This window comes from Falco biarmicus, chromosome 1, assembly GCF_023638135.1.
Source record: "Falco biarmicus isolate bFalBia1 chromosome 1, bFalBia1.pri, whole genome shotgun sequence".
Classification (NCBI taxonomy): domain Eukaryota; kingdom Metazoa; phylum Chordata; class Aves; order Falconiformes; family Falconidae; genus Falco; species Falco biarmicus.
This window is the reverse complement of record NC_079288.1, coordinates 4,141,213-4,154,030: the sequence shown is the minus strand read 5'-3', so window position 1 is coordinate 4,154,030 and position 12,818 is coordinate 4,141,213. Positions and strand designations below refer to the sequence as shown.

Here is a 12,818-nt window from a genome sequence, read left to right as displayed (position 1 = left end):
ACGTAATTTTAATAATTACTCTTTTAACCATAAATCCAGTTTCCAGCCTGCTCAAAAAAGATTAGGTTCAAAATCCCTTACCTTACCCAGCAACCTTCCGTGCTATAACAGTCAAGAAAGTACACTTAATTTAGAGAGCCACTTTGTGAAAGGATAGTATCAGTACGCTCTTTTACAATTCCAACTAATCTAACATTCTTCCCTATGTTACTGGAATTATCTCTGTTTTTATTAAATTTCAGCATTTGGTTAGCATATCATCGTCGTAATGCCCATTAATCTGAAACACTCCACTAGTAATGTATTTTCTTCGGGGAATACGAAATGAAAAAGGAGCAAGTTGGAAAAAAAGCAAAATTCTTAATAATGTATGTGAAATACCAACATGGCATTGGTTTCCTAATTTTCATTGCATATATTTATATACACATACACACATCTATACATCCATACCTATATATATTTAGATGAAATTATCAATGGGCTTCATTCAACCAAGTTAAGATAGGATAAAATCAAAACATTCAGTTTGATTGAAGCACAAAGAACAAATGCAGCTGTATTCCCGAATCAGCCATATACCAAGGGAGCTTCCCATTACACCACGAACACTGCTGACCTTACCTGGAGATTGATGCTTCTCAGCCTTCTTTTAAGACGGAAACAAACTAAACTTTTAGAAGTGTTACAAATTAGGTGGGGTAGGGGAAGCAGCAATCCAAACCAAATCTTTGCCTTGACCCCATTTCAAAACAATAAATGTACACAGTGGGAACAGCATCGTTTGATGGCTGAAGTCTGCACAGGAAGCGGAAACTATTTCAAAAATGGCATAAGATAAACTTTGCTTCCCATGTTCTACGGCACGTGGACTACCAGCGCATAGTTGCTGACAGGTGGGACTACCCATAGCTCCCCCACCTGCTGGGCAGCCAATCGTTGGTGTTTTAGTTGAGCCTCCAATTGGGCCTTGAACTCCTCTGCCTTCTTCTGTTCACTAACCTTAGCCTGTTGTTCAACTGCCTGTGCCTTTTCCTTCTCCACCCTGCCAAAGACACAACCAAAAGTGAGTTATACCACCACATAAAAGCCACCCATCGAACTGGATTTCATTTTATCCAGTTTCATTGCTCTTACAAGAACAAATGTCAAGACTGAGGATCACTGAAAAACTGGTCATGGCTTTAAAAGTATTTTGAAATAAACTACTGAAGTTGCATGTAACATCCCTGAAATATTCTGATGCTAAGCTACCGCAACACCTTTCAGGAAACTATTAATCTAAACTGGAATTTATACTTACATCTCAGACTGCAAACAATCTATGTCATTCCATTAATTTAAAACAATTATTTCCAAGAGACTCAAAAATGTTGTTCCAAATCCAAGCATGCAGTACTGAGAATGGTCATTTTATGACTCGAATATTCTCAGGCTCTATTTACTTTACTTGTACACATTCATTTTCTTTGTATTACAGAAGTATTTAACAGATACTGTTTAAAATCAAAACAAAAGTAGCCTAAAGCCTTTCCACACATTACACCAGCAGCCTTTTAGCATACAACAGTGATTAGTTCATAAGCATGGAGAAATTAATATATTATTAGTTCTCACAAATCTGTAAGATCTGCATAAATTAGTTTTGGTACCAGCTAATAGTTTAGCTTTACAACTTTAAGATTGACTATCATTGAAAGGCACGGTAAAAATGCAACACAGCTCCACCTGCACTGGTTGTAGCTACCAAGTTTGTGTTCTCTAGTTGGAACTTCTATTTAATACACACACACAAATTAAAACTGCCTTCTTTAAAAGCTCATTTGAGTTTACCTTTCAGCAAATGCTCTGATCTCCCATAGTTCCAATTCCTCCTCTGCTACCCAGCTTTCAATTATAACAGGACCCGTTTGCTTGGGTGTTTCTGGCCTTTTTGGCCTTAGTGCACTTGATCGCAGTCCCTTCCTCTGGGGTGTTGGCGTTTCTTTGGAGAACAGTCAAAAAACACACACATTAAGCTCAACTGTAAAACTTAAGTGTAAAGCAAGATTTAGTGTCTTTTTCAGTCTCATTTTATAAACAGGAAGGCCTTTCAGCTTCAGATAAGTCAGGTCAGTTTGTTAAATGCTTCATTTGTTTCCTATAGGTGAACAAATAGTTCCTGCCAAGCTGTATTTGCTCCCTTGATGGTCTGAATTAACATAAAGATCCAGTTACCTTGATTTCTGTAGGAGCTTATGGGGGAAAAAAAAAAAAAAAAAAAAAAAAAAGTAAAACAAACATACCTTTTGGAGCCTCTGGTACACCAATGGGACAAATAATTTTTCTTATACAGTACTCTGACCGAATTCCATATGGACCAACATCTCTTCTCTTGATTATTTCTGTTGTTGTAATTTCAGTTTCAGATGTTTCTACAACAAATTAGTCCAAACATATTACTAACAGAAAGCAAATAAAAGCTAGATCTCCAATGAACCCAAAATACTCAAGGTACAGAAACAGCAACTAGTACAAACTGTCGACTAAAAAAATTAAAATGCCACAGTTAACATCAAGCCTTTACAGAAAAGCTTAGAATGAGTGTAATACTCAAAATTAACAGCAAGAGCTTTTGCATTAAGAAACCCAGAAACTTAACAGAAATAATACCTGTACGTGTAGTTCCTCCCCCAGGTGGAGCTTTTGCTGCCATATCATCCCATTTGAGACATGCCCACAATAACCGCAACATAAGGCTCACTCCAGCCAATGATTTTACTGTTTGAAGTCGGTACCTAACAACAGAATATTAGTTATATCTTAAAATCAAAATGTATTTAAAATACTTAACCAAACCAAGGGGACAAAGGCTTTCCATTCTACCTTTACTGAACAATACAGAAAAAAAAATTACTAAAGAGCAAAACTTGCATGTTTGGGCAGAAACATGTTTATCACTTGCATTTTAAAATTCAATTACTTTCATCACATTTCACACTTCTCCCCAAAAATGTAAATTATGTACCTCCAAGTGATCCCAAAAGTTGGCCTTGGGGATGGATATGGCCAGATATCCAAGGCAGGCTTTGCATTGTAATTGAAGTAAGGAACTTCTCTGATCCCTCCTTTTCTGGCCAGCTTTTTTAAGTCATCATTGGGTAGCACAAATATGCTTTTTTTACTGCTTTTAGTAACAAATTTTCTGTAAGATGGTAAGGCAGTTCCAGAACGAGTTTTTTTGGGCCTTGCAAACTTCATTAACTTCACTTTGTCTTTTGTAGAATATTCTTTGCTGACAGTCATGGAAGTCACCAGCATGCCTTCTGGGGTGGTCAGTGAATCAGTTACTGTTGTCGTAACTACTGTTTTACTATGCTCTTGCACAGAAATGACACCAACATTACTGTCTGTAGCCGGAGTCGTAAGCTTAGTTACAGTAGTGGTGGTAGTTACAGTGGATATGGCACAGTTTTCTGTCGATGATACTACTGTTGTTTTCTCATCATTAGAAGCTCCAGTCTCTGCAACTTTAAACACAGTTTTGGATTCTGTAGATACGGTTGATGTTGTGGTAGTCACTTCAGTAATAACAGTTTTTATTTTACTTTCGCCATTAATATTTTCCATTTTGTATGTCTGTACACCATTCTGATCAGCAAAGTGACTACTCAAGCTAGATTCCTCACATGAGGTTACAGGCGATGGAGCAACTTTCTTATCCTCAGTGACTTCAGTTTCCATAGATTCTGTTTCACTATTCAGGTTATTTTCCCTGCAGACAGTGCGCGCTGGTGTGGAAGCAGTGCCAAAAGCAGACCGTTCAGGAGAAAGCTGGTTTTCTTCAGTTTTCTGCAAGCACTTGGGAACTTCATCTGGTGGCTGAAGACTCTCTCCAGATTCAAACTCAGGTGAACTCTGCAGGCATGACTTAGAGTCAGCATTCTTTTTGTCCTTTGTGTCTTCTACCATGATGTCACCATTCATGAATGGTTTTACTGCAGATTCCTTAAAAGTCAATGGTTTTATTTCATGTTCTGGAATAGATTTATTAATATTATTAACTTTTGGTTCAATATCACTCCCTGCCTTAGTTTCACAGGCATCTTTACCTATGCAGTCATCATTTGATAATACTTTAATGTCATTGTCTTTTCCATTCATTTGAAATGCTGATTTTTCTTTTCCTAACTCTGTGGCAGTTTCTTCATCTTTATTATTCTTTTTGTCAGTAACGCTCTTTAGATTGGTCTGATCAAGGTATTTATTTATGGTAGTTGTCTCCACTTTCAGTTCCTGACCTTTCTTTTTACCATTAGCCTCGGTTAGTTTAGCGCTCAGTAAATCCTCATCAACTTCTACCTCGTCCATGTGTTCCAGAGTTTGACTTTCAAGGTTTTTTTCAGAAATTAGCTCCGTTTTAAATGGTTCTAGATCTTTATTAACTGATTTTTTGTGAAATATAATCTTGTTTTCGGATTTACTTTCAGCCTTTACTGGAGCAATTTCTTCCTCCATTTCACTTTCTTGAGAGGACGTTGGTTCAATATGGCTTTTTAACATACAGTTCTTCTCTGGATCTTTGCTCTGCTGTTCAGAACTCCCTTCTGAATCAGTTTTTTCAAGAGTGGCCAGAGCATCTTTTCTACAGCTGCCTCCAGTTATCACTGGCCCTAAGTTTTCACATTCACGTTGCGATACTCTGGTAATAGGTAGTTTTTGTTTCAAAGGTTTTTCGCTTGTTTCTGAAACATCCCATTTGATTCTGCTTTCTGCATTTGTTTGTTTCAAGCCATCCACAAAGGAACTCTCAGACTCTCCAAAAGCCTCTTGTCCTTGACACTTAGCAGTCGTGGGTTCAGGGTTGTTTTCTTTACTGTCATTTTGAATGGAGCTTTCACCTTCAGAGGACTGACGTGAGTCCTCATCCAGTAGCTGGCCTTCCCTTTTTGACAGCCTATTTGTCAAAGCAGGTTCATCTAGCTCACCAGTTTTGGTACAAGAGATGCTGCTGATCGGCAAGCAGTCCTGTTCCGCGTCTTCGGTTTGGGTCTTATCTGAAATGTAGGTTTGATCTTGGGAAGACATGTCAAACTGGCTTCCTTCTTTTACTTTTCTCATTTGTAGCTCATCTATGTTTTTCTGAGGGCTTACAGATCGGATGCCTACAGTTTTAGCACTAGCCTCCAGTTTCATCCTTTCTAGGCGTTGTTTTTCTTCCAGTGTAAACTGTTTTATTCGCCTCTCAAGAAGTCCATCTAATTTTGATGATTTTACTTTCCTTTTGTAGCAAGTCCTTAAATGAAAACCTTCACTGACATTGATTATATCCAGCTTACAATGACTATCCTCCTCTTTTATGTGGGATTCAATTTTCACATCATCTACATCCATGGGTTCTTCCTTGATGACTTTATTATTTTCACCATCGATTTCTTTTTCCCCTGTAAAGAAGAAATAAGTCTGAATCAGTAAGCTCCCCCAGCAATGAATACCAAACTATTATTTTTACATTAAGTACTAACAAATGAACGGACCTTTTAGGATATTAATAGATTTCAAGAAAGAGGGAACAAAAACTTCAGACACCACTATAAGGGATAATAAGCAATCATTTAACTAAGACATCTGAAATAACTTGACAAAACCTGTTACACAGTTTTGCAAACTAACAGTTATTTCTGAGGTCCTATGCTTTTACACACACAATGTTGTAATGAATAGCTAGTTTTAGAATAACTTAAAAATGTTATCACCTTTGTCTTTTACATGGTCTACATTTTCAGAAATTGTGTCAACTTCTACTTTTTCTTCATGAGACTTTTCTTCTTTCACTTGTACTTTCTCCAAGGTTTCTGAAACATCGGCTTTGTCTTTTGCTTGCACATCATGAGAATCCTTTGTTCTATCTTTCTCTGTTTTTACCTTAATTGGACCTTTTCGTTTATCCAAGTTGCATTTTTCATCTTCACTCTTTGCTATTAACAAATTAATTAAATGGTTGCAATTATTCAGAATACTTTTTATACTCTGCTACATTTTAATGTATGTTAGCTTACCACTCAAATCATTCACACATCATTAGTGGAATTCTGAAATGGAATTAAGTAACAATGGTAACATCATAGATTAAGCTTAAAGCAATAGTGAATTAAAAAAAAAATAAATCTAAAAGCCCAGAGACAAAACTGTTTCATTTACCTTATTTTTTCAGGAGTCTACATTCAGCCTTTCTTAAAAACAAACCAAACCAACCAAAAGACCCCAACTCAACAAAACCCCATACCCCCCTCCATTTTTCAGGAAACTTAATACCATTGTTCTGAAAACCCAGTCTATTAAGAGCATATTAGTTCATGTGTGCAAATTCAAGAATAATTTTTAGTAATTTTCAATTCCACTAAGCCAGAATGGACATTAGTATTAAAATGACTTTGTGCTTAACACTGTAGCGACTACTAATTGCAACACAGAAAGCAAAATAAATCCAATTTAACAATCACACAGACAACACTCAAAGCAGCAACATCTGTTTCATCTTTAATCCAGTTAAAAGCAACATGGAAAGTATGACATCAATATGTGAGGAAATAAGTTATTTCGTATGTAATATAGGGTGGGCCACCGTTTTCTAAATTTTAAAATGAAACTCAAGATTAAATTTGTTATATGTAAGACTCGTACATGCATTCTAAAAGTCAACTGTGCAAAGTTTTTCTTCTTTAATATAAATCCTTGGAACAAATAGGTGAGAAGGTGTGTTTTGAACTTTCTAGAAAAATAAATTTCTTTCCCCTTATAAAACTATCATTCCCAGATAAAATTGATTAATTGTATTCTGTCAACATGGCAGGGAGTGGGGGGTGGGGAGTGCATATATATTCCAATATTTTAATGTTACTTCTTGCTTGTGGTTATGTAATTTTTCTCTACCTTTAACACTATTTGTAAAAAAGTCCATGTAAGAAATATCACACAAATAATTAACTGAATATGCAACAAAAAGTAGTATGTTAGCAGTTAAAAAAAAAGTAAGCAATGCAGACACTTACTTGGTAGCAACTTTCTGTAATTTGCATTAGTATTTCCAGGCAGTTTGGGCATAAACCTGTGGACATGTGTTTTACTAATCCAGCTCCAGCCACCATATCCCGTTACTCTATATTCCTCTCCTTTTTGCTTCCAAACCTGTTAAATATTTTCAAAATAGTAGTTTTAATGGTGCTATTTGCTGCATTATTAATGTATATGTTCATTTAAAAACCTCAGATGATTTAAAAAATTCCCCCAAAACCTTTAATTTACAGATTTTTTTCAAGCAAGTTGAAGTATGTGAAATAACATACTATCTAAAATTAAAGATATATCTGCTGATAATTAAATTGATTCTATCACAGTAACACCTAAACTCCATACTGATTTCATGGAACACTGAGAATCTATCTAAAAGCTGAAAGATAACAGAAGTTTTTGAATCAACCTGTATGTTTGTTTCAACAAACAAATTTATAGCAAAGAACCACTCCTGCAGAAGTACTTAGTATCTACTGTAGGAGACCATAAAGAGGTTTCTATCGTAGTTATCACATTATATAATCTTCCAAAGGAAAGGCAGCTGGATTTTTTTGGGGGGTGGGGGGATGGGAGGGGAGCACTGGACAAGGACAGACACATAGACAAGACTCGAATAACCATGTAGAACCTTTCCCTTAGGAAAGGCTGCACTTCGCAGACAAACATCTGTCAACTCAGGCAGTGTCACTAAGAGCATAATACATTTCAAATTTAGTTCAGACCAAGATTATGGGCTTGAATACGTGGGCAGGGCTCCTACTCCAATGGCAGGAAGGAATGCAATGACATTTAAATTTTAAGTTCAAAATGAAAACAGAAAAAGCGTAAGAAATCAACAATTCCTGTATTTTGTTTCTTCTTCACACAAAAGAAAACCTTACCTGATGTTTGACAGGAAACGTATATTTCACCCATGTAGCTTGCTGCATCGTTTCTTCTTCTTCTTGTTTCCTCTCTTTTTTTTTCACTTTCTCCTTTTCTTCTCTTTCTATTGCTGTCATTCTGCGTAACCTAATACATACAGATTTAAGTACATTTAAGTACAGGATCTTGTAAGCAAACAGAAGTCATCAAACAACAGCATATACCACCCCTCTGAATAACTTTAAATATCCGAAGTTAAGAGGAATGCCCAGTATCGGGTTACGTGTATTACTTGCCACAGGAACACTACTTTTTTTTGGCCATGCCAGTAAGACAAACACAGGTACCAGCACCTGTGTCTAACATCAGACGTATCTCGCTTCTGCTTCTATGACACAATGAGAGACAAAAGACAAGACTCCACTGAACTGTGTGTGTGTGTGTTGAAATTCGCTCTTGTAGTCTCCCAAAGTTTTATCATTTTGAGACTGTGGCTCAGAGAAAGAAAACAACTTGCTTTGTAGGAGCAATGACACCATAAAAACCTTGTCACTTATCTTTAGTGTTTCTTGTTGAGAAAAACCACTTCAGGTGCTGAATGACTGATTAAATTAGAGGAACTAGTAATTGTAAAACAAAGTTCTCATATTCAAAAAGATTTTAACGTTTATTTATATTACCTAGTGTGCCCCAACGATTCCCGCCAGATTGGCAGCATGACAACCGGTTTAATTGCACATTCCAATATAGCCAGTGCTAGCGCAAATTCTCTAGGTTTGCTGCACATCTGAACAGCCTTAATCCAGTTAGACCTAAATTGGAAAAAAAGACAAAACCCTGAAACATATACATGCACTAATGTTGCATGCTATATGTTAGCAAGATATAATGGTGGGATAAAACCTCCTGTTATTTTAATACTTTACTCAAATGTGCAATCCTTTCAGCAATCCATCACAAAACATACATTAGCTTATATATTAATATACTGAAACACAGTGCTTGGAAATCACTGGTTTGAAAAAACAAAGACCATTGCTAATTAATACTGTTGGAAAAAAAAAAAAAAGTAGAACAAGAGAACATATATTTTAATTTATTAACTTACCTATGGGAAGCCCAGTTAGGGTGAAGGAATGATGCCGGGATATTGTTTTCTAGCTGAATAATAGTTAGCCTCAAAGTAGATATGGTAAGAACTTTGGACCCATGTACAGACCCATTCCATTTGAACTCCCCAGCAGGAGTCAGACAGAATTTATGTGAGAGATGTCGTCTCTTGTCATGGTCCTCCCTGTGCTGGTGCTTGTTCAATGCAAATGAATTGGTGGCATACTGATTATGATAAACACGATACTTCCCCTCTTGCCCTAATTTGAAATAATTGTTGATATTTCCTTTCATCACAACTTCCTTCTTTGTGTTCATTCGTGAGACTTCACCTTGAGAGTTGACCACCAGAACCTTATGAAAGAAAGAATTATTTCAAAGATGCACTTAAGTTTCAGATATTCCTATTTACTTATTTTATGATTTAGGCTTCAACTGCCTATATATAAAATAATAAAAATACCTCACATCCCTTTGTAGAAACAAATAACTGTTGTCCAATATACTAAGTATATGTACTTCATTACAGATTGTATAGAGCTATAATACTTCCAAAGATCAACTTTAACATTAAAAAACCTGCCATCCAGGCTCCTCAGCAAGTGAAACAGGAACCCGTTTTGCCTCTCTGAATTATACCTATTGAGGAGACAGCTTTGGGAAAACAGCTTCACTAAACTTAAGTGAAGAACTTTCTGCAAACCCCTCCTTGGTAAATCACAGTTTTCATACATGTAGCTAAGCAAACAAGTATCTTCGACTTTGAAAACATGGTATGGATAACACCGCCGGTCTAATTACTCATAATGAAGTCCCAGATTTGAGAAGCTTGTGAATAAATATGCTAAATGCTAACTTAAAAGGAAAACCAGTTAACAAAAATAAAACAAAACCAAAACAAACCACCAAAACCCCAATAAACAATCTACAGTCACACAAAAAACTGTACCAGTGCACTGGGTCACTGTCATACCACTCCAAATAAAAGAGCAAGAGCAAAGGAGGAAAAAAGCTTCCTGTGATATTACAATTTCACCATTTGCTAATTTATTATTACTATTTTAAAGTACCTCCACAGTCTGCCAAACCCACTTTTTTATTTTTACAAAGATTATCAGTTTTCTAAAACAGTTTTCATACTACTTTGAGTTTTCCAAGATGTGCACAAACCTCTCTGCCTTCTTTATATAACTTATTTGCTTCATGGGCTGCAGCAGCAACCTGCTGGCTTTTCATCTGGCTCAACTTGCTATCTGGATTTCGTAATCTTGTGAGCATTCGCGTCGAACCTGGCGTGCCTTTTCCTGCGCCTGGAGAATCACTTCTCTCACCATTAGATTTCTCTCCTGCCCAGGAAAAAAAGGCTTTTAAAACAAAGTTTTCTATTGATGTGTAGAAGTTACAAATTAAAAAGAAGAGGCATAAAATGAAAGTTAGAGATGCTGTTGTCATTACCTATGTCCTCTGAAGTTTGGGATCCCCCCTCTGCATTTTCAGCATCATCAGGCGTCTTAATGGAGTCATTCTGCCCAGAGCCCAACTCACTACCATTGCTGTTTTCAACATCTGAATGTAGAGCTGCGGCAGATGCACTGCTACTGTTGCTAGGGATCATCTGACCAGTTTCTTCTATAAAAGAACAACTTCATTTTTAGTTTTTCTTTTAAATTGAATCAATGCGGGTTTTTTGAGTTTTAAATTTTTCATCAAAAAAAGTCAGATTAACATCTTTTGCTGGGCTGGAGGGAAATACCCATAAAATATTAATTCCCTTCAGAGCACTGTATGCATGAAAGTATTTTTTGTTCTGTTTCAAGCAGTTTTAACTTTTACAGCTCTGAAGAACTGCAATTCATACTTGGATGAAATATGAATGTATTTTAAATATGAGACAATTTTTTTTCTACAGATGCACAGAGAACCCTCTACTGAGACTTCGTTTTGCCTTCAGAATGCAGATTCCATGAAATGGGGTCTTCCAGCAGCTTCTAAGATTTCGCCCCTTTTGATTTTCTTGTGCTTTAGCTGTTCCTCAAAGCATACGCCTTCCAGTTCCCCTCCAGTTTTCCACTGAGTCTTTGATTATCTCTTCCTCAGTACATTAATTCTGAGGAATCCCACAGATTTCAGTCCAATTGGCACTACTCTGTATCTAAACTCCTCTGCAAACTGAAAGTATCAGCCTTCCTTACAGTGTGATAGGTCTAGATGTTGCTTCAAGCTCAGTAAGACAAATGGGTTCTTGGTCCTCAGTTGTCCTTGTTACTGTCTGTCTTGACAGCTGTGGATGTTACTGCCACCTCACTTGTTGCTAGGGCATACTGCCAGAGTATGACCTTTTCACTGAAGCATCAGTGAATTGCAGCTACCTAGAAATAAAATCACTCCAGCTTCCCAGTAAGAACAAGCCATCATCCCTCCAGACAGCAATGTTGTCTTGATTTTGTGTAGGAGATACAGCTTAGCCGCTTAAAAAACCCCTGTATTTTTCTGTTTCTAGAATTCTTCAAACACATCAGGAATTCTGTTGTTATTAAGAAAGGTGACAGAACAACGCCTCCTTTCTGTGAAATATTCACTCCTAGCAGAAAGACTATTAGACAAATACTCTGGGATTCTTAAAAGACACCCTAAGCTGAATGCATAAAGATTTCTGGCTTTGCCAGCTGGGTGACCACCATTGTTTGATCTACTTTCCTTTGTACCAAGAGGAAAAGTGGAACCATTTGTGGTGCCTGCTGTTTGGAGAAGAGTGGAAGCACCCAAACTAGACTCTTAATAGAAGACTAATACCCAAATCACATTTAACAAGGATGATGCAGACATTATCATCTAGCTTTGCATTTTATTTGTATTTTCCCCCTCTTTGGGAGTAGCTGCCTCTCTGATACCGGTTCAGTTTCTCTCCTGCCCTCTGAAATGAAGGTCTCAAACTGCAGTTCCCTAACAGGAACACAAGCACCACTATGAATATAGCCAACTAGACATGAGGAGGAACTCTCTCCACACACACATATTTTCCAAGAAAAAAAAGCCCACTGATTTAAAAACAAGCTAGGAGCTTTGAAGGAGAAAGGTACCTGTGAAAGTATAATAAAGAAATAATGATAAATATATAAGCAAATCTTTAAAGTATAATACGAACCCATAAATGTGTCTGGAACAAAGTTTAGGATATGTATCTTTTCCATTAAATCTCTGTACAGTTACTTTAACGTTAAAATGGAATTAAAAAAAAAAACCAGGTAAAAATGTTTGGTCAAATATCTAAAGTGTATGGCTTTTATCCTACACATTAGGACATTTCCCATATTAAAAAAGTGTATTATGAGGCTTCCAGATTATGGATTAATTTTAACTTCCATTTCCTGCTCCTATTACAAAATTATAAGGTTTGGATGCATTCACATTTGCAAGTTCAAGAATTGCAATCTGTATCTGAAGGGAGAACTACTTCCATAGAAGAGAAAATGTTTACTACCACTTTTTAAAACATAACACACTGAGTATGGCTACATCACAGATTAGAGTATTTTTAAGGACTGAAAATAAAACTGTGATCATTTTAACAGTAATCAGACGTTTAGAATAACGTGTGGTTACACAGTAAAGCCTGCAATAGAATATAATTCTAAACATAACAGAATATAATTCCAAAACAGCACACTGATAATTTGTTAACACCTAGTCAAGTCGCATTTATTCCTAAATTGAAAGTTTGCTGGTTTTTTTTTAAATTGAATTGTGTATATTACTATTTTTGAATCACTGACATGGCAGAACAAAACATG

General features: G+C 36.4%; 1 protein-coding gene across 15 annotated transcripts in view; it reads right to left on the bottom strand.

The window, feature by feature from the left end:
- Positions 1-12,818, bottom strand: part of BPTF (bromodomain PHD finger transcription factor) — a 56,668-nt gene that overhangs the window by 20,322 nt on the left and 23,528 nt on the right. For 11 of the 15 annotated variants that reach the window (XM_056326808.1, XM_056326804.1, XM_056326802.1 and 8 more), the window contains 12 exons: positions 10,483-10,656; positions 10,198-10,373; positions 9,026-9,381; positions 8,598-8,729; positions 7,935-8,064; positions 7,032-7,167; positions 5,736-5,957; positions 3,008-5,423; positions 2,653-2,777; positions 2,286-2,414; positions 1,834-1,984; positions 922-1,045 (listed from right to left, as the gene is read on the bottom strand). In XM_056326808.1, coding sequence (XP_056182783.1) covers positions 922-1,045; positions 1,834-1,984; positions 2,286-2,414; positions 2,653-2,777; positions 3,008-5,423; positions 5,736-5,957; positions 7,032-7,167; positions 7,935-8,064; positions 8,598-8,729; positions 9,026-9,381; positions 10,198-10,373; positions 10,483-10,656 — 4,271 coding nt within the window. The remainder of the gene's footprint in view (positions 1-921; positions 1,046-1,833; positions 1,985-2,285; positions 2,415-2,652; positions 2,778-3,007; positions 5,424-5,735; positions 5,958-7,031; positions 7,168-7,934; positions 8,065-8,597; positions 8,730-9,025; positions 9,382-10,197; positions 10,374-10,482; positions 10,657-12,818) is intronic. The other 4 variants (XM_056326813.1, XM_056326807.1, XM_056326815.1 and 1 more) reach the window with 2 other exon arrangements.